The sequence below is a fragment of the Indicator indicator genome, chromosome 13, assembly GCF_027791375.1.
Source record: "Indicator indicator isolate 239-I01 chromosome 13, UM_Iind_1.1, whole genome shotgun sequence".
Lineage (NCBI taxonomy): Eukaryota > Metazoa > Chordata > Aves > Piciformes > Indicatoridae > Indicator > Indicator indicator.
The window spans coordinates 17,690,979-17,711,812 of record NC_072022.1 but is presented as its reverse complement, the minus strand read 5'-3'; the positions used below and the strand labels follow the sequence as shown (position 1 = coordinate 17,711,812).

The 20,834-nt window shown below is 45.5% G+C and overlaps 1 protein-coding gene across 1 annotated transcript; it reads left to right on the top strand.

Annotated features, from left to right (window-relative positions):
- Positions 1-352: 352 nt before the first annotated feature.
- On the top strand, positions 353-20,208 carry IL1RAP (interleukin 1 receptor accessory protein). Its single transcript, XM_054385735.1, has 9 exons — positions 353-702; positions 1,454-1,646; positions 3,550-3,715; positions 4,650-4,721; positions 5,827-5,956; positions 6,898-7,046; positions 9,334-9,483; positions 10,416-10,559; positions 19,484-20,208. The coding sequence occupies exons 1-9, from the start codon at positions 353-355 to the stop codon at positions 20,206-20,208; spliced, it is 2,079 nt and encodes a 692-aa protein (XP_054241710.1).
- Positions 20,209-20,834: the final 626 nt, after the last annotated feature.

Genomic DNA, 20,834 nt, shown 5'->3' with positions numbered 1-20,834 from the left:
TACACTGCTTTTGGGGGTTTTTTTCCTCTTGTTTCAATACCTCCATTTCCATCTTACCACTGTGTATGGATGCACATACACCTCTAGCATTGTTTTCATCCATATTTTCCACGTTAGAGTTCAGGGTTGAATTTCCTTGGAATGTTACACAGGAATATCCTGTCCTCTTGATGAGGTATAAATAACTTGGAAGAAATTTAGGAGGTGTACAAGTCAAAGTAGAGGTTTGCAAATTCTCTAGAAGTGGAGGCCGTATTCTTGCTTTGCTGCATGAAAGCCCAGTTTTCTTCACCCAAAACTGCAACATTTTTGCCTGATTTTAGTGGGGATAGGACCAAGGGCTGTGGGGAACATGGGCAGAAGTGCTTTCCTCCTGCAGACATGCAAGATAAGGTACCTTGTTCTCCTTGTTGCAGAACGTTGTGATGACTGGGGTGTGGACACCATGAAGCAGATCCAGATTTATGATGGGGAACCCGCCAAGATCAAGTGCCCACTTTTTGAGACCTTCTTGAAGTATAACTACAGCACAGCTCATTCTGCTGGACTAACCCTGATCTGGTACAGGATCGGGCAGGACCGGGATCTGGAGGAGCCCATCAATTTTCGACTGCCAGACAATCACATCAGTAAGGAGAAAGACACCCTTTGGTTCTGGCCTGCTCTTCTCAATGACACTGGGAATTACACGTGCATGCTGAGGTGGGTTTTGCAGTGCAGATTCTGTGTGTCTTCAGTGTGACTGAAGGACTTTCATGCAAGTGGGGAAACGAGGCTGTTAGCACTGGTTATTTCTGCAGGGAGAAGACCATTTACATAAGCATTACTGGGAAAAGAATGTTACAATTATAAGACCACTCAGTGCTGAGCCAATTTACATCGTAATAATGCTTGGAGCCTTGCAAACTTTAATGAGCATGCCTCTCCTTGCTAGCTGCAAGTGTCCGTGAAAATATTATTGCTGAGCCCATGGCAAAATCCACAGGCACTCACCATTAAGAAGTGATCTGTATGTCTAGTGTAAAAATAACTTGAGATGCAGGGGTAATGTTTTGACTGCATGCTAATTTGGCAAAGATTCATGAGATTAAGACTTCTAGGAAATTAAAAGTGTCTCTGAGTGTGGTATGAAATGAATATAGCATCTGCTATGCACTGAGCACAGGCTCTTTTTGATCCTCCCCGTGTTTCTTGTTCATTGTGTCTTTGACCCTAATATCTGCTTTACCAGCAGGGGAGTAGATGTGGCTTGTTAGTCATCTTTATAGGCTTTTCTTAGCCATTGTGGCCATCTCTGATGGCATTTTCATTCCCATTTATAAATGAGTCAACTAAGGCTGTATATACCTCATCAGTGCTATGATGCTCATTATTGCAGATGTGATTTTTATTTAATTCCACTGTTATAGGAGTAAACAACTGTCAACTAATCAGTCCTATCCTCTCTCCTTAGAAATACTACCTACTGCAGCAAAGTTGCATTTCCCTTGGAGGTTGTTCCAAAAGACCCACACTCTTGTGTGAGCCATTTGATAAAACCCACTGAGGAGATGTTCTACTTGGAGCACGCCAATGAGAAGATTGTATGTCCAGATATTGATGGATTTTACCCTGCTAGTGTAACACCAACTGTCAAGTGGTACTTGGTAAGATGGACTTGTTTTGGCAGTGGAGGAACACAGTGTTGTATCTGAAAAAGCCATGGTTTGCATGAGAACCATGGGGCTATGTTTCAGTCTCCCCAGTGATGAAACTGTTAGTGAAGCTTTATTGATTTTTAACAGCTTTATTTCCATTCGGTTCAAGGGTAAAACTACTGTTCTTGGAAGAGAATTGAGAGCTAACACTGAAATCTTTTTGACCAGTGGGCACAAGTACTCTAGCAGGGGTTTAGCAACTTCAGCTCATTAATGGGCAGTATACCTGACCTGCTGTGTAAGCCATTCACTATCACTATAAAGGAAACTGTGATTCATATTCCCCCACTTCTGTTAAAAAAACAAACACCAAAACAAACCAAAGCCACTTCCCCCTGCCCCCCAAAAAATAGAAATCCCAAACCAGAAAACACAACAGTTAAAAAACCCTAACAAACAAACAAAACCCCTAAACCAAAACAACCTCACCTGCTAATGAACAGAGCATGCTTTCCAAGACCCTTTGAGGTCGGGAAATGAAGCTGTATGTCAGGCCTCTGTAAGGACCCTGGGCGCCCTGTTTGACACAGTTCCACAAACCTCTTCTCTGAAGGTGGAGACATTCCTAACCCACCTTCCAAACTGCTCTGATAATTAGGCTGTTTCCAGCCATCCTCAGGCTCTTCCCTACAGAATTACTGCTCAATTTTATTAAATTTTGACCTTGGTATTTTTCTCCAGGTGGATGCTCATTATTCAAGTCAAGAGAGCATAAGAATCCTCAGTGGATGTGTAGCTAGAGGGTTTTGAGAGTGAGTTCTCTAACTGCTTATAAAGTGCTTTTGGATTTCTAGGCAGGAGGTTCTGTATGAGTAGATTTAATATAAAGAAAGCTGTCAACAAATGTATCTGCTGATCCGAAAAAATCCAAACAAAAAACAAACCAACCCCAAACAAATTAAAAAAAAAAAAAAAAAAGGAAAACAAATGCTGCCCCAAAAGAAAAAAATCCAACTTTAAAACCCTTCAGGAAAAACTTACTTTTGTATCCAAGTGGAGCAGTTTAACTCCAGTAGTTGAAATGCTTTACTTGTACCATTCATTGAAATTCTCATCTCAACAATTAATTAGCAGAATGAAACAAAAAGCCCCGTGGAAGTAATTTTTCAGGCAGCAAGTCATCCCATGCCTAATAAAAATCAGTAAAAATGGTATATGACCACTGTCTTAAACTGCCCCATTGGGTTGTGTCTGGTTTGTAAATGTACCATTCAGAAACAGTCTCCTAGAAAATGTGCACATCTTTGGGTTTTATGACAATCAAGATGTCATCTGCATAACCCCATTCTGAAAAGAGATCTCTAGTTTGGTCCTTGGCAGAGGTTTTCTGCCTAGCCTGACAGAAAGAGAAGAGTTTATTAAGGTTGCTGTACTACAGATTCTCATTTGCCAGTTGCCAATTTTGGGCTTTCATCCCCAGCTGAAGTCACTCAGGGTAGTTTGATTAGTCCCGAGAGAGTGAATTGTGGTGACATCAACATGGGATATGCCTGGTATCCATTTGTCAGTACATCATCATTTTCTTCCTGTCTCTTTTTACATGTACTCTTCACTCTGCTGAGGTGCTCACCTTGATTGCAAATTTATTTCTGAATCAGAGATCTCTCTTTTATAAAATTGTCTGCTTTTAAGGTGGGGTAAAACTATTGGGTTCCTCTGCTTCATCACCTCGTTTTCAAGGCGAGCGTAGCAGTTTGTATTCCAGCATGCTCAGAGTTCATAGTATTTAGGTCCAACCTACATCACAATCCCAAATATCATGTTCATATTTTAAGAACAGATCTTTGTAGTAGTATTCAAACCATTATCTTTACTTCTGAATTCCAAAACTTAAGTGTTTTTCTGGCTCCAGAACTGCAACTTGGTGGATGGCTTCCATGAGCGATACCCTCAAGGGCCCAGGCTTGTCATTCACATTGTCCGCAGCACGTACAAAGGCAATTACACTTGTATTGTGACATTCAAGGACCATGGAAGAACCTATAATCTCACCAGAACCGTAAAGATGAAGGTGGTGGGTAAGAATGACTTTAAAATGTGTAAAATTCAGGTATATAGCTGCAGAAGGGGTAAAAACATCTAGAAGAAGAGTCTGTCAGAGGACCCGTCTGTGGTTGTGCTCAGCCTGCAGTAGCTGACTGACCTGGTACATTTTTGCTTGCTGGAGTTGGGTTCCTGTGACTGCCTAGAACATGTTGCACTGGAGATCCTAGCCACCACCATGTCAAATGCTCCTAGCATCACAAATTGTGACTGGGCTTAGGGTGATGATATGAAGCCCATGAGGTGGCCAGGGGTACCCTCTGCTGGCATGTGACTGCATAACCCTGGTACTCCTGCCATTTTTGTCTCCAGCGCCCTTTGCTTGTCATTATCATAGCCACATTGCTTTGGTCTTCTTCCAGTCTCAAATCCTTGAGACTGTTATTGGCCAGGCAGGGCTCCAGTTACCCAGCCTGGTGGTTTGACAGGTCTGTCCTAGGCACAAGGACTCAGTCTTTCTGCTAAGGATTTGTAGTGAGAGCTTAAACTAGCGAGCAGTAGCACACATGCGGAGTCCTGTGGCAACTGCTGCTTTCAGAGCTGCATTTAGTTGTGACAAGAAATTATGTTTGTATTTGTTTTTTTTTAAAGGCATCAATACAAAGAAAATTGGCACAGATTGTGCCCTATGGGAGATGTTGATCAGGGAATGAGAGGGATATGGAGCTCTTCCAATGGGAGGGGCCAAAAAACTTGTATCTAGACTTACCTCAAAATCTGCATCTAGCCCTGGGTTTGGGGTCTAGGATTAGATTTCTCTTCACTTGGAACTCTGCAGCAGGATTGTATCACAAGTTAGACTGGGACCCGTGAATTGGGGCATGAGGACATAATGAGCAAGGCTGCAAGGAGCCCAGGTTCTCATGAAGTCTGGGTCTCCATGTGGGTTCTCTCTGTTTGCTCCTGCAGGATCTCCAAACAAGGCCTTGCCGCCACAGTTCATCTCTCCAAATGAGAAAGTTGTCTACGAAGTGGAAGCAGGTAAACTACAGTGCTTCTTGCTCTCACTGACCTGGCAGCCTGTCTGTTGGGATGGGGAGACCCAGCCAGGCACAGAAGCTCTCCTCTTCCACTGCATCCCCATTGCTTTCTGTCACAGAGCACATGAGCTGCCACAAATTGCCTGGCAGACAGCGTGGAGCGCTAGTTCTTGATGCCAGCTTTAAAAGTTTACTTCTGAAAGCACAGTTAGATACAAGTGAAGATGGATATTCAGGCATGGAGATGCAGGACTGCAGCTGCAGAAGCAGATGAAGAGGAGACTCAGAGCTGTTTAGAGAAATTCCTGTAGGACTTTATCTCACCCCTGTTCCTAGTTCTGGTTTGCTCCCACCCTCCCTCATATTAAGTGTCTTCAGCCTTCTTGCTCATCTCCTCTCCCTTTTTGGCTGATTACTTCCTAAATAATGACAGCTTTTCTTTTGCTGGCCTCACAGCATTGATTAGCAGGGTAACACACCCCTTCCCTCCACTCCATCTGTTTAGACTGATAGTTCTTTGGACCAGTTCCCTATATTGAACAGATCATGTCCCATTACATTGCTGTAAAAAATATGGTGGCAATGATGATGAGCAGCAGCAGAATTTTTGCTTTAAAGCACAGGGGTTTTTGGCTTAGCTTCTTCCATAGTCACACTATAAGATAAAATCACTTACAGACTGATCACAAAGATATTTAAATTCCCAAACTTCTCCAGGCGAAGTGAAGTGCCTGAACAAACCTCCCCACACCAAAATGCTGTGGGTCTGAATCCTTCACTTCATGACATCTGTGCAGTGGGGATGATTAATACTGCCTGGCTTTCTAAGGAATGGTTGGCATGGAGTGTCTGCCTTTGGGTGGGTCACTTCATGCAGTCAGAGAATTTGTAACACATTTCAGAAAGCAGGAGATTATTTTCCAATTTTCTTTCCTGTCCTAAGTCGATATGACTGGGATGTTAAACTGTTCTTAAATGTCTGAAGGTAGATGCTGGGCTAATTCCCTCTTGAAGTCAGGCAGAGCTTAGGCTGGTAGGATCACTGGAAAGCACAAAAGTCAGGTCAAGGGTCTTTGTAATACCTCACTGTGATCTGTCCTTCCTAGGAGATGACCTTGTTCTGTTCTGTGAGGTCTTCTTCACTTTCCTGAAGGACTCTCGGACTGAAGTGTGGTGGACCATAGATGGGAAAAACACAGACGACATCACGGACTCCAAGATAAAAGTTACACAAAGGTAACATAGAAATACGAACCTTCATTTGTATCTAACCCTCCTTTGGGTCCTGCAAAAGGTACAGACAGGATAGTCCCTTTTCCCCTTGCAAGGGAGCATAGAATTCCCTCCTTTCTTGTTAATCAGAAACCCATGTGTCTGCACCATGTCGTAATGAGCACCAGGAGCTCCAGGGAGGAGGCCTGCAGACCTGGACAGTGTCTTGTTTACACAAAGATTTGAGGGAGCTTTGTTTACCAATTTGCATTATCACCTGTTCAGGTCCTGGTAGAGGAGCCAGTAGCTGGTGCTGTTGTGGGACTTTTAACACAGGGCCAGACACAATTTTATTTAGAAGAATGTTCCCAGATAGCATAAGTGACAAAGCAAAGGCTGAAACCAAAAATGTAATTGATGATTGCATTGATTGTTATTGTATTGCATGGTATTGATTAGGAGGGATAGAGATTCAGTTATATGAAAAACCCAAATAATGTTCAGAGTCCCATTTGCTGGGTGGGAGGCAGGCACTGTCTTGGTTGGTTTGCAAACCTTAGTAGAAATAGGAAACACCACTATCCCCATTTTGCAGGTGATCAATTCAGGCAAAGACAAAGTGATTCATCCAGGATTGCATAGGAAATGTAACTGGGGCTCTGAATCCTGAGTTCATGAGATCTTGCTGCTTTGTAGACAAGAACTTCTTTTATCTCTGAAGTGTAATGTGACACAGCTGCAATGAAAAAAAAAAATATGAGTGGGAAAATAAATATTAAGAAAAATCAGATAAAGGAACAGCTGCAGCTATGCTAAAATCTGAAGCGTATATCAATTTATAAATGCCAGCTTAGGTGCTTTTGTTTCTTTAAAGAAAGAGTTGGATTACAGCAAGAAAAGGAGTCTTTGTCTCTAAGATTTTGCTGCAGTTTTACATATGTAATGTTCTAGTTGTTCTCTTGCAGTGAAACTACTAGAGAGTTTGAAGACAAAACTGTCATCAGGACTCTAACAGTTTCCAAAGCCACACCAGAGGAGTTGAAACGGAATTACACTTGCTATGCCAGGAACGCCAAGGGCGAGGACCATGGCCAGGCCATAGTACACATGAAAGGTAAAATACTTGCACAGCATGAGCGTGAAATGAGGCATAAATGAGGCATGCTCAGAGAAGGCTGTCAGTTCTGCTGTGAGTTTTCCCCTGCAAAACAGTAGGGGAACAAATAATTCCATCAGGCTCTTTCCCCAGCACACGCTGTTCTGTACGCACTGCTGCGTTATTGCTGCTATACTGCGCCACTTCTTGGAGGCAGGAGCAAAGGATGTGTGTCACGTGTACCCTACCACAGTCAGGTGCCTCAGGAGGAGAAGGGGTGGGGTAGACCTGTTCTGATCCCATTCATGTCCACAGCTGAAGCAGACCTGAAGGGACAGGCTGCTTGAAATGATTTCAAGTTACTTGATTGTGTGAGGGTTTTGCGTCACTCAGCAGCTACCAGTTGGCATCCTCCAGAAGGCGGGCTGCACTTGCTGACGTTGAGTGAGACAGTCTAGCCATGACACTGTGGTTTTCCTCCTTGCTGTGAGGATGTTCCAGTCTAGACACAGCCATCTCAGCGTGGATGGTATGGACTGACCCAGATCTTTTCAGTGTAGGTTTTTTCCTGTCTTTCTTCAAGGATTTTGTTCTTGTTTCCCAGACCTACCACTCAGTAGTAAGAACTGAGCCTTCACTATAGATACGTGAATTTTCTTCAATAAGGTGGCTTTTTCTGCCTCTTTATCAACCTCAACTAGAACTTCACACCTGCTTGCTGTAGGCTGGTCCTTCTCCCATAAGGGATGCTGCCCTGCCTTGTTGTAGGTCATGCCAGACACTTCTTCCACCAACTCTGCTCTATTATTAGCATGAAGAGGCTGACAGAGGTTTTTGCTGGAACAGCTCCTTCTTTCTTGGCACTTGTCCTCCTTTTGTAGTCCTATTCATTTGAGAGAAACCTTTATTGGATCATTAGAATGGAACAATAGGCCAAATACACAACTGAGAAAGGCTGAAATCATCTGCCAGTATGTTCATCCCACATACATAACTCTTCTGGGATGAGAATGTTGATACATTTAGCAGAAGCAAATCTAAAATCTTCAGGTTCTTTTCCTATACAGCCGTGCCTGTTGTCTAGTGGACTGATCCGTACTATCTTCTGTCTTCCTTCCCCATCTCCTCCTGGGCAGCTAAATGGGTTTGCTCTGAGCAGACCTGGTTACTCACCACCCCTCCTTTCTGCTCTGTTCCACAGCAAAATGCAAGAACCGTCCCCAACCACTGCTGGCAAAGCAACCTTAAGCTAAGCTCACTGCAGACCATCCCACTGTGCATAGGAATATCAAGCATTCAAGAACCTAACTCCTCAACACTTGTCTTCCAGCTTTTAGCAAGTAGCTATATATGCTGGCTCCAACTCCTTCATTACATTAGCTTATATACATCTGCTTTTTCTGGATGACTTCTCTCTCCTCCTTATGTACTTCTGCTGTTCATCACACAATGAAAGTTGTTAAATTCCTTCCATTTTCTTTTTTGTAATTCAGTTTTTAATAAAACTTATTTGGTGATGTTTCCACTCACTGCTGTTCTTTTAGCATGCAGTTTGCTGGTGTCTGTGTCAGCTGCCACTGGAATCACCATAACACCAGAGCTGCCCAGGAATCCAGTCAGAAGAGTTCTGTCCTTAATGTGAATAAGCAGCAGTGGTGTGACAGATAGTGTATGAGTTGGATGGGAGCCTGTGATGTTCTGGCTTGTTTTCTATAGTTTGTCCTATTAGCATTTCAGATTTTCTGTAATTCTTTCCTGAGAGGAAAGAGGCCATGGCTAGATATATCCCTGCTGTCTGTCTGAGACAAGCCACAAGAACTGTGTGTGTTTAATGGGGAGGGGAAATGGTGGCCATTGCCTTTATTTTGCTGCAGGTGAGCTTTGGTTGGCTTCTTTGGTTGCATGCTGTTGTGTTTCTCCAAGTGTCTGTGTATGCTGCTGAAAGGGTGATGTTCATAAGCTGGCTTTGGACTGTGCAGGTGGTTTCCTGCACAAGGAATGCACAAGGCATTCTACCATCTGGCTGCTCCCAGAGCCTTGCTCAAAAACAGAAGTCCAGCCTGTGCTCTGACTTGCTCTGCCAGCCCTACCAGACCTAATAACCCAGAATGGGGACTCCAGGGTGGCCAGCCAGCACATGTCCTGCCAGAAAAGCCTTGGCTTGGCCACCTTCCTCTGAAGGGCCTGATTGGCTCTTGACTGTTCCTCTGAGGTGTTTGCCTGCATGTGACACAAACTTGTTTCTGCCTAGCTGAAAGTCCAACCTGTTCTGTAAACCAGACCACCTATTTCTCTTCAAACCCAGTTGTCGCACCGAAGTACACTGTGGAGCTGGCCTGTGGACTGGGGGCAACCATCCTGCTCATTGTGGTGCTGATAGTCATCTATCATGTTTATTGGCTTGAAATGGTCCTCTTCTATCGAGCTCATTTTGGAACAGATGAAACCATTCTAGGTAAGAAGTTAAAGGGCTTATTATATATTTAATCTTGCTGCAGGCCAGAGCCTTCGTTTCCATACAGGAATTTTGATAGAAGATATTTTTAACCCTCTTCACAGCATAATAAGAGTTCAACATTCCGTTTCTGTATCTGTATTCAGTTGTATTGGGTCTTTTTTAGAGCAAGAGGAGTCAGGCTTGGGTCAGAGGATAGAGAAGTTCTCTGTATTCTCTGCAGAGGTGAAGCATGGATGTGTCAGGCTTCCTGGGGCATTTCCCTATTGATGGCTGGCTGTTTCATCTGATCTAGATGGTCAAGATACGTCATCAAATTTCAGGAATTACCTGGTTTCTCTGGTGACTGTAAGGTTTCACAAACATAGGGTGACTTGCTTTAAAATGTGGGAAGGCATATAAAAGGACAGATCTGTAAATCACCCTTCTGTCCCCAGTTCTTTCACAGCTTCCCTGTGTTAGTGGGGGCTCATCTCTTGAGACTCTGAGCTGAGATTTCTTTCTCTGTAGGATGAGGAGGGTGTCTGAACCCTCTCAGCTTGTGGTGTGAACCTGCCAAGCAGGGTGTGGTGGCTCTTGGAGGGTGTAAGCAGGGTGCAAGTCTCTGGTGGGACTGCTCAGGTGGGTAAACAGAGATGTGGTAAGACAAAAGAACCCTGGACAGACTGGGCTGGTTGTCTTGCAGCAGTCCCATGCCTTCAGAGACCCAGCAGTTTTCTGGGTGCCTGCACATTCAGGCTGGGCAGTTGAAGAGGCAGTGCTGCTGTCTTGTAGCTATGGAAATAGATGTGTCTAAACCTGAAGTGCCTGGGCTCCAGGTGGCTCCGAGCTTCCTATCTGCTTTTCTTGTGAAGCAAGTCAAAGGCTCAGCAGGTGCAGTATCACAAGAGTGTCTTCTGCTGTTTCTGTTCCCCTGTGCTGCCCGTGGTCAGACGGGAAGGAGTATGATGTGTACGTGTCCTACGCGCGCAACGCGGAGGAGGAGGAATTTGTGCTGCTGACGCTGCGAGGAGTCCTGGAGAATGAATTTGGGTACAAGCTGTGTATCTTTGACAGAGACAGCCTCCCAGGGGGAAGTGAGTATTTCACAGGGGGCTGTGCTCCATGGGCATCCTCTCTTTCTTTGGTACTGATAATTGATAGGAACTGGCTGTCCAGATTAACTTTAGCCTTTGTTTTTTAACCCACCTCCATTGATGATCTCTTGTTGGTGTCTTCTGATGTTTTTGCTTCATGTGACAACGTTGCAGATGCTTCTGGGCACCAAAAAGGCTACAGTGGGCAAGTGGTGTTTGATGGTCATTTCAGTTGCTTTCATCTCAGGAGTGATGTGCAGGAATGATTGATCTGTGAACATGAGGGAACCAGACCACTGACCTTCATACAAACCCTCTGAATTGAATTTGAAAAACAGGGAGAAAGTCAAGGCTAGAAAGAAAAGAGGCAGAGTGTGATACTGGACCAGACTTGTAACTTACTACAGAGGGTAACGGTGAGTGCCTATAAAACCAGGAATATCTGCTTCAGGGAGGTGTGGAGAACACCGTGCCAACATCAGTGAGAAGATAATGTGTCCTCCCAGAAGGCCTCCCACTCACCCCTTTTAATTACAGTCTGTGTCTAACATGGCATATAATTAAGTTGCTGTGATTAAGAGTACTTTGTTTCAGGTAGTGAGACTCATCTCTTTACTAAGATGTAAATTTTTTTTTTTCACTGTTTCGAACTAAATCATGCAAGGTTCTGGACACAGTGTCTGCTGGAGAGATGTCTGCTCTTCAGATATGCATAGTCACATATGTGATACAGCCAGGACACAAATCTAACAAACACTCTCAATTTCCAGTGTCCTGACTTGGCTGTATCATTCCTGATACCTACTAAAAGTTTAAAGCCTGAACTTTTGCTAGGGCAAACCTCCCTGCTTTGAATTCATGGGCTTTGGGTCAGGACCCCACTGATGACAGAACCTGTGCTGATAAAGTCCATTGGAGCTGGAGTCCATTTTGGGTAGCACAGGAGGTACTCCTGGAGTTCCCAGGTCAGTTGTGTGACAGAGCAGGATTAGCCTGGGATCTGTGATCTTTGTCTCATAGATTGTTGCCAGCACACAGCATCTTTTAAGTCTGAGGACAAATAAATACAAGTGCCTCAGGGGACAGGGAGACAGCTGCAGTCCTGGTGCTGTTCATTCTACAGAGAGCCTGGATGACAGGATAGGGCCCTCTCCAGGCCTTATTTGCTTGATATCAGAGCCAGGCTGAGAGCAGGTTTGCTGTGTTCTCACCAGTTGTTCCTCCAGATATGCATCTCCTTCCTGTTGCCTCTGCCACTTCTTTCCTCCCCCTTTGGAGCATCTCATTTTCCTTCCAACACAGCTGTGCTGTGCTCCCTGCCCTACACCCTTATCCCCAGAGCACTCCCATCCCTGATTGCTGTGGCAGTCACTACCATCCCACTGCTGTTTGCAACACTACTGGGGCTTCTCCATGGCTTCTTAGCTAAGATTTGACTAGTTTCCTTCCTGGGGAAGCACAGCAGGCCAGGGGATAGCTTTAGGCAGCTGATGTCATGCCTCCAGACTACACATCTGTGTCATGGGTAGAGAGTTAATGTTATACTTGATGAAGAAACAGTGGGAGATGGATTATCCTGTGGGTTTGCTGACAGGAGCTAACCAAACATGCTTCACAACTAAATGAAGTTGCCAGTCAGCATTATTTTATTCTCCATTGTATTTTCTGGCCAGTCAAGAGCATTCCCTTGTCAGTAAGTGTGGGAGATCCTGCAGCAGAATGCAAGCATTGGGATTCATACTTAGGAGGAGTTTTCACATTCATTATAGAAAAGTGCCTAAGGACAGCCTATCTGCAGATGTTAGAAAATCAAAGAGGATCCCCAGTTACCATGACACATCCCCAGCTTGAAGGGTGTCACTTTTGGGGCACTTTATTAAAAGTCCTCAGGTTGGTTTACTCGTCACTTCTAGAAAATGCTCCAATCTACTTTCGTCAGTGACAGCACTGGGAACAGCTGGAGGAGTAACAGGAGTCAGGATGGTAGCATTTCCAAAGCAAAGTCACCCACGAGGACACTCAGAGGTGTAGATACTTATTGTGTGTGTTTGTGGTGGGGAAACTGAGGTAAAAGGAGTGAAGGGGTTACCCAGAGTCATTCTAGACATCTACCAGAGGGGGATGCAAGTGCAGGCGTTCAGGCTTCCCACTGCCTCATCAGGCTGTCTTTCCTTGAGGTCATGTCCAGCTGGAAGTTCCCCTGCTTTGCTCCAAAGAGCTTCTTTTTCCACTCTCACTAGGAGGAAGCTAAATCTAAGCTTAACAGATTATCTCTTTTGGCTACATGGCATCCTCAAAGTGTTGGGTGGTGTTCCTGCCATGTAGTACAGTGCCTTATAGATGCAGCTACCTCAGGCATCTCTGTGTAGCATGGAGAGGAGGAATTACATCTGCAGGCAGCCTGGGGCTGGGCATAGAAGATGTCACTATATGGGGCAGTGAGTATCAGTGATGGTGTAGGAGGCCTGGAATCACTTGCAAGGTTGCGAAGAACCAGTATCATCTTTAGAGAGGGCTTCCAGGGGATTGTGTTGTTCCCTTCAGCAGACAGCTGGTGTCACACCAGTAGCTCAGCAGCATGCTCTTGGCCATCACTAACCACCTGAATGTTTCTTTCTCCCAGTTGTCACAGACGAAACCCTGAGCTTCATCCAGAAAAGCCGACGTCTGCTTGTTGTCCTGAGCCCCAACTACGTCTTGCAGGGGACACAGGCCCTGCTGGAGCTCAAGGCTGGTCTAGAGAATATGGCCTCCAAGGGCAACATCAAAGTCATTCTAGTGCAGTACAAAGCCATCAAGAAGAGCAAAGTGAAGGAGCTGAAGCAGGCCCAGGCGGCACTGACTGTCATTAAATGGAAAGGCGAGAAATCGAAGTTCCCAAAGGGCAGGTTCTGGAAGCAGCTGCAGGTGGAAATGCCAGTGAAAAAAATTAGCAGGAGTTTGAGCCTTGATGGGCTCATTTGTATCCCTGAAAAGTGTTTGACGTCATCAGAAAACAAAACAAAGCCAACCCCAGGATTCTACAGGTTAAGCCAGGACATGGGAAGGAACTTGGAGTTTTTGCCATGAAGCACTGTCCCCCAGGCGTTTCAGAGGGCAGTCAGGCCTCCCTGCAGCTGTTCTACTGCCCTGGCAGTAGAGGGACCAAAGATGCACACGTGTCCTTTCTGCAAATGCACATCCTTGTCAGGAGCCACACAAGCTCTGGCCCCAGAGTCTAGATTTGGGCTATCCGGGTGGGATGCAGTCAGCACTTTGTGACAGCAATGGTGTTTCTGTAGGCCAGTACTCCTAGATCCAGTTCCTATGGGACCTTCATTAGCATCCAGGATAGAGCTCCTTTCCTCTCTTCCTGGTCACTGCTCTGTGTTGCAGAAGCTGGAGAACAGTTTGAAAGGTGGCTCCAGGACAGAGCCTTTCATACCTGTCCCAGCTCTATAGTCCTGAGCACTGTGGGATCACATTTCTCCTTCAGTGGTAGGAGTGTACACTCTCGAGGCTCCTCATCTTTGCTCCCCACATTTCTGTAGGAGCAGTGCATTCACTTTGGCAACGTGAAATGGCTGTTACAAGAGCATTTCTATTAAAAAAAAAAAAGCCTTCTACTAGGTGATATTTGTATTGTAGCATTTCTACTAATAAGTGGTCAGTTTCTAGGACTCTGTTAGTCTCCCAGGTACGCCAGATCCTTCAGGGCTGTGGAGCATAGCTGAGATATGCATCTGTGTAAAGTAAACTCAAAGGACTTCACAAGCACTGCACAATTCACTACTCACTACTCTATCCACCTACTGTATCTGTACTGCTGGCTGGGGGAAAGCATTATGCAAGGTGCTGCTGAGGCCTCTGGGATGACACTGGATAGTCATGTCTAACTCCCCAGGGGAACCTACAGACTTATTGGAACTTATAACTGTTTGCTTCTAGGTAAGACTATGAGGATGTCCCTGCTGACTGCAGTGGGGTTGGAGTAGCTGACCTGTAAAGGTCCCTTCCAACCCAAACCATTCTATGATTCTGTGAAAACTCAAGATTTTCTGCCTGGGTATGAAGAACATCACCATTCATGGTTCAGGGCTCAGGTTTAAGCTATCCCTTGGCTTTACAAAGCAAGTCTCCTCCCATCTTATTTCCAGCCCAGAACTGCAGAACAGAGGATCTATCTCAGTGTCTGCAACCTTTGCACAAAGTGGAAATATTAAAAAACCACTGAGCACAACTCCATGCTTCAATGGGAGGCAGCAGGCAGAGGAGAGGATCTGTTGAGTTAATCCTCAGCAGGCTTTCCTCAGGCTTTTCAGACTGAGCCAAGTGTCCCTTCCCTTGTAGGACAGACCAAAGCACAGCAGGACCCTAGCATTGACTGCTGCTGTTGTTCACAATGTTTTCACATACAGCTAAAAGGTTTTACAAACAAACCAGGGTGTTGCCTTACTCTTGTAGCTCCCAGTGCAGTGCCTTCCCACCTGCAGAATTCAGTATTACTCACACTAAATCCCTGCTTGTGTTTGTTGATAATGGCTGCTCCTGAGTTACCTCTGACTCATGCTTTTGCTCAGTTGGTGTCCAGTGAGTAAGGCATATCCATTCATAATGACATTAAAGAAGCACTACAATCTGGAGTCTATGCACTAGGCACCTAGCTGAGCAAAGAGGTTTGAGGGTGTCCCAGCAAACAGCTCAGCTTTCAAGGTGTGGGGTTGAATCCTGGCATCAGCAAATGCCCTTACACTAAGCATGTTACAATTAATAATGTTATTCCAGGGCAGTGGGGAGCTGTAGCCACCCATGCCATTGGGCAGGTACTGTAAAAAAGTGGAACAATTAGAGCTTCTTTCTCACCTTCCTCTTCATTCTCCTTGCCCCATGAAAGCTTTGTTTTAAGCAGGTGAAAGCATAGTCAGCTTCACTGAGGGCAGGGGAGCTCCTCATCTGCTGAGGGGTGCCTAAAAGCTCTGCTGTTACGAGGTTTTCTGTTGTGGCTGTCTGTGGAGGGACAGAGCTGCTTCTCATGCTCCATAAAGCTTCATTTATGTCAGACAGCACCCAAAACCAGGCTCAACTTTATGAAGCTATTGTAACCCTGTCATTTTGCCCAGCTTCACCTTTTTGTTTGTGTTTTCAGCATCTCTGTAATTGACTGCCAGATCTGCAGGCAGAGGGAAAGCCTCCAGGCCAAAGCAGAACTGTGTTAGATTCCATCCCTCCCCCTTTTTTTTTCTCTTAGATTAACTTAAAAATGCACATAAATGTAATTAATATCCCAGATCTCACCACATCACATCTCACTTTTGTCTGACTTCTGCTGATATTTTAGTGTGTCTTATTATTTTAGGAAGTTCAATTCACCTCATTTATTTTGCTGATTTTATTCAGAGTTTTCAGAGTAAAATCAGACTAGGACTTTGCTCTGGCATACATTGCAGTGGCCCTTGATGTTGTTGCAACCCCAGGACAGGATTAGTGAGAGACATCAGCAGAGCACCCACAAGGCAAATGGTGCAGTGGTCTGAAGCAGGCCCAAGAGGTCTAGAGAGCAGCATGGAAGGAGTAGCACTGCAGTAGGTTTGCTCTCCCAGGAGCTCTGTGAGAGCTGTCAGGCCCAAGGTAAAGCTCAGTTCCAGCTGTAATGCAGAGCTGCAAAGCACCTCAGCTGTGCCATTTCATCCTGTGCTATGTATGGTTTCCATTGTGGGGTTCTGTCACAGCATCTGTCTAGTTCAGTCGATTAATTTGAGTTTCCCTGCTCTAACCTAACATTTATCAACATGCAGCTCATACAGAGTTCCTCGTTGTTATTTCATGGGGAAACAGCATGGCACAAATTGCAAAAAATGTCTTCCCATGCTGTTTGATGTTGTACAGCTGTTCCAGAGTTTTCCCTTCTCTTTTCTGTATGTTTTTGCCGTTTGTGTTATTTGGTCTGTGAAGTGTCAGTATTATTTTATTTTGCTTTTCAATAAAACATTTTTACTTTTGCATTTCAATCCTTGTGCATTTCTCATAGTTATCATTTTCCTTCCCATTACGTCTGTGAGAGGCTTTTAAAAGAAAGAAGGATGTGTGGAGTCCAAGCATCAAGATCATCTGGGAACACTTCCTTAGAGGGAGGTGTGTTCTTGGCTGTTTTCTTGGTATGCCCACAGAAAACCTGAGGCACCACCACTGCTACCAGAGCCATGTAAACAGAAACACAGCATTCAAATGTCACCCACTCTACCAGGGCCATGTAAGCAGAAATGCAACATTCAAATGTCACCCACTAGTGGACATGCACACATAGAAAATCTTTGGCTCAAAGAGTGCCTACTCAGCAAGCACAAGACAGATGGGAAGGAAACATCAGCCCTTTCCTTGAGAGACTAAGCAGAAATCTTAGAGATCTTCCCTAACCACAGAAATCAAACTCACTCTGAGGCTGCTTTACTTATCACCTTCCAGGTAGCTGGGTAGAAAGTGCTCATTCAGCTTCCTATTTTGACATCCACATCATTTGTTTTGGGCCTTTCCCCTTGTTTGCATGCTAGCAGGTAAGTTGAGAGAGAGTCTAACCCTTCCAGGCCACTTGGAAAATGAACACTTGTGACAGTCTCTGGTTTTGGGGTCTACAGACTATGAGATCTATGACTTCTCAGCTTTTACTGGGCTGGAACAAATATATGGCTCTTAACAATCCTCTGTTATACCTCTGGGGTGTATTAGGGGAGACACAAGTAAACCAACAAAAACATGCAGTGTCCTTTGTAACGCTGTCATAAAGATTGCGGGGGTTTAGCGTAAAGCTGATGTCCAAGAGTACCAACTTCCTAGCTCTGTTGGTACCAAACCCCACAGCCTCATTGCTGGCTGCCCTATCCTGTGCTGTTGGTGTCCCTGGCAAGATCCGTCCTGTTTGCACACTGTGAAGCAGCCACTTAGGATTTTTTTATGAGCTGGGACTACGTTGTACAGTGGACATCCCAAGGTATCCTGGACAGCCAAATTAAATGCATCCCGTTCTCAGAAATCAAACTTATCTTCAGGAATTTGTGCATTTTCCCTGCCAAAAAAAAAAAAAATTAGTATTATGAGTTCAGAATTTTTAAAAGAAAAACATCACTGTTGACTCAAAGCATTTCCTTTCAGCAGTGTTGGAATCATTCCTGTGAATTGATCCTGTGCTTTCTGAGCAGGCAGGTAGAATGGGTGACCTCTCAGGTACTGCTCCTGCCTACATTTTGCTGTGATTCCAGTTTCAAAGAGAAAGACATTTCAAACCAGCAAGAGAGCTTTTTCTTTGACAAAATGTTGAAGCTTGGCTGGTTTCAAAATAGATCTCAATCAGTTATAGAAAGGTTTGAATGAGGTCTGGACTGAGTAAATTGAGAGATGGCTGCCAATTCTTTGTGCCTTTGAAAAAGGGTGGTAAGAATGTTTTATGGCATTAAGTGACAATTCTTTATCATCTGCTTTTGGTTTCAATGAATCAGTGTTTTCCTGTGTGTATTGTGAGGGGAAATCCCTCCAGCCCTTATATACAAGAAAAAAAAAATACTCCAAGTGGTTTGATTTAAGTTCCAGTATTATTTCTTGCTTTCTCTATTAGCAATTACTGTTCAATCATTTTTCCTGTCCCATGTTCTTGGTCCCCAGACAATCCAGCAATAATGAGTTTTTACAGCTAGTCATATATCTTCACAGAAAAAAGTATTGCTCTCTACAGTATTAAAATAAGATAAATTCAGGTGCAACATATTGCACCTTCTGCCATGAGGTAAGGAAAGAGACAGACAAAGGCTGGAAGAGTAAGAGGCATTGCCAGTGCAGGGCATTTTATTTATATAAAAGACCAGAGTTCCACTGGCAGGGAGGGAGAGAAGTCTCCAAACTGAGAAATCAAGGCTTTAGCAGTGTAGAAGTTACTGGAAGCAGCAGGTAGCTCTTCTCCCCGGAACAGCTCATAGCACAACATTCCCACAAGGTTTTTTTTCCTCACTGAGTGTGCAAGAGCTCTTACTCTTGTACTCCCTGTCCTGCTTGAACACCACCTTGTCCTCAGGTCTCCTGCCATCTCAGACACCAGCATGCAGTAAGTGGGGAGGATTTTTTAAAGTTTGTACAGTTCTGTTAATCAGCTTGGGTTAATTTGCCACAGTCCTGTTGATACCTATCCTTTCCACTGCTCACACCTTAGCCATGACACTTTCAATATGCTTACTGCATCCCAAACCATAGATAGAAGTTCAAGGGCATCCTTCAGGTTTGCTGCTTTTCAACATTCCTAATAAAGGAGATGCTGCCTTTGCCTGGCACTGTTCCACCTAAGCATCTTGCTGAGCTTTACAAACTACAATTAGTCCCAAGAAGTGCCTTGAAGGGCAGTATATCCTCTCTCCCATCATGGCTAGGGAAACTGATGGAGAGGTTTAATGCTGACATTTTTGCTTTCTAAGTTTGAAGGCTTCCATTTCTAGATGAGAGAGAATGAGAGGGAGGGAGGGAGATGGGTTTCAGCCTGGGCAGTGGGAGCTTTGCACAATTACATAATTGCTTCTCTTTGTTCCCTCATGCTAAGGGGTGCCAGAGCTGTGGGCAGGTGATTCCTGAACAAGACCTGCCCTTTACAAATGCCTTCACTTGCCCAGGCAGCAGTGATGCTGTGCAGTGCAGAAGGCAGAGTCCAGTCCTGGCTTACCCAGCTATCCTGGCTTCTCATTTACCACTTCAGCCTTCACAAAAATCAACTGCAAAGCAAAACTGCTGCTGTTGCTCCCACAGTCCCTGCTGGCAGGAGCATGGGCAAGTTGAAAGTCATTGGGTTTGTGCCAGGTTTCCCTCTGTGGGAAGCGGGAATCTGTGCAGATACGCCACCAGCTTCCTTCAGCTTTTCTCTCCCTGCTCCCTCCCCTTTGTGCACCCCAACTCCTCTGCTCTTGCACTCTTAGATACCACCGAAGCTGTGTTCGACTTCATCCAGAGGAGCCGCAGGATGATCGTGGTCCTGAGTCCTGATTACTTGACGGAGAAGAGCATCAGTCTCCTGGAATTCAAGCTGGGCATCATGTGCCAGAACGCCATTGCCACCAAGCTCATTGTGGTGGAGTACAGGCCACTGCAGTGCACCCACCCCAGCATCCTCCAGCTGAAGGAGTCTGTCTCCTTTGTCACCTGGAAGGGGGAGAAGTCCAAGCGCTCCGGCTCCCAGTTCTGGAAGGCGTTGCGGCTTGCCCTGCCACTGCGCAGCCTGAGTGCCGGCGCTGGCTGGAACGAGAGCTGCTCCTCCCAGTCAGACATCAGCCTGGACCCCGTCCAGAGGAGAAGGAGCCGATTGAAAGGGCAGCCTGACCCACGGGGAGTCGCGGCGATGACTTTTGCTCCCGGAGGGACGGCCCCGGTCTCCGAATCGAGGGCCAAACACCGAGCCAAGCACTTCTTGACCTGCCGGTGTTGTGGGACCTACTGCAATGACGGCAGCAGACTCAAGCGCAAGCACGGAGCCGTGGCTGAGCCCAGGTGGGACGCTCACCTCTGCAAGTCAGGCGCAGGCAGAGCTGCAGCGCAGGGGATTCAGGGCAGAAGCCGACCCGAGCCCCCACCAGCACAGGCTCCTGCTCTTGCCCTCTGCCATTACAGCGACCTGTCCAACAACAATGACTTCTACGTACTCTAACCAAGAGGCTGATGGCACCGCAGGTGCTGGGCCAGCAAAAGAAGCTCACTGCAGCCTCAGCCAAGATATTTGTAGAATATCAGAGGCTGATGTGGTGTTTCTCACTCTCAGTCCCATGCCAGCGTGGAGGACTGCAGCAATATCACTGGTGCTGGTGGTCTGAGCCAGCGACCTGCAGGGACAGAGAAGTGACTAGGGGCTGCCTGCCTGGGTCCTTCTCGTTCATTTAAATTGCAAAATGGAGCTGAGAATGGATTTCTCTGGTGATGCTCTTCTCCACATGTGGTTGTCTTTGCCACAGGGCTGCTGCTAAGGTTGGGTGTGGGAGGGCAGGACCCCAGCTGGAGAGTGGGAGGGAGAGAGGCTGGAGAAGCTGTGCTCCTGGCAGCAAGCTCTGGAGAAGGGACAGCAAGTCTGCATTTTGCAAAGGATAAAACTTTGCTAATGAGAGCAACAAGGAGCCTCAGCCAGTGAAGGAGTGCACTGTGCAGTGTGGTGCTTTCATCTACTGTGGTTTAAAAGAGCCTGATCAAAAGTTTTAACACAAGACCCTTCTCTCTAAATAAAACTGATTTCTTTAATCTGCTGTTGTTATAAGTGCCATGGGAACTGGTAAATGCTGGAGC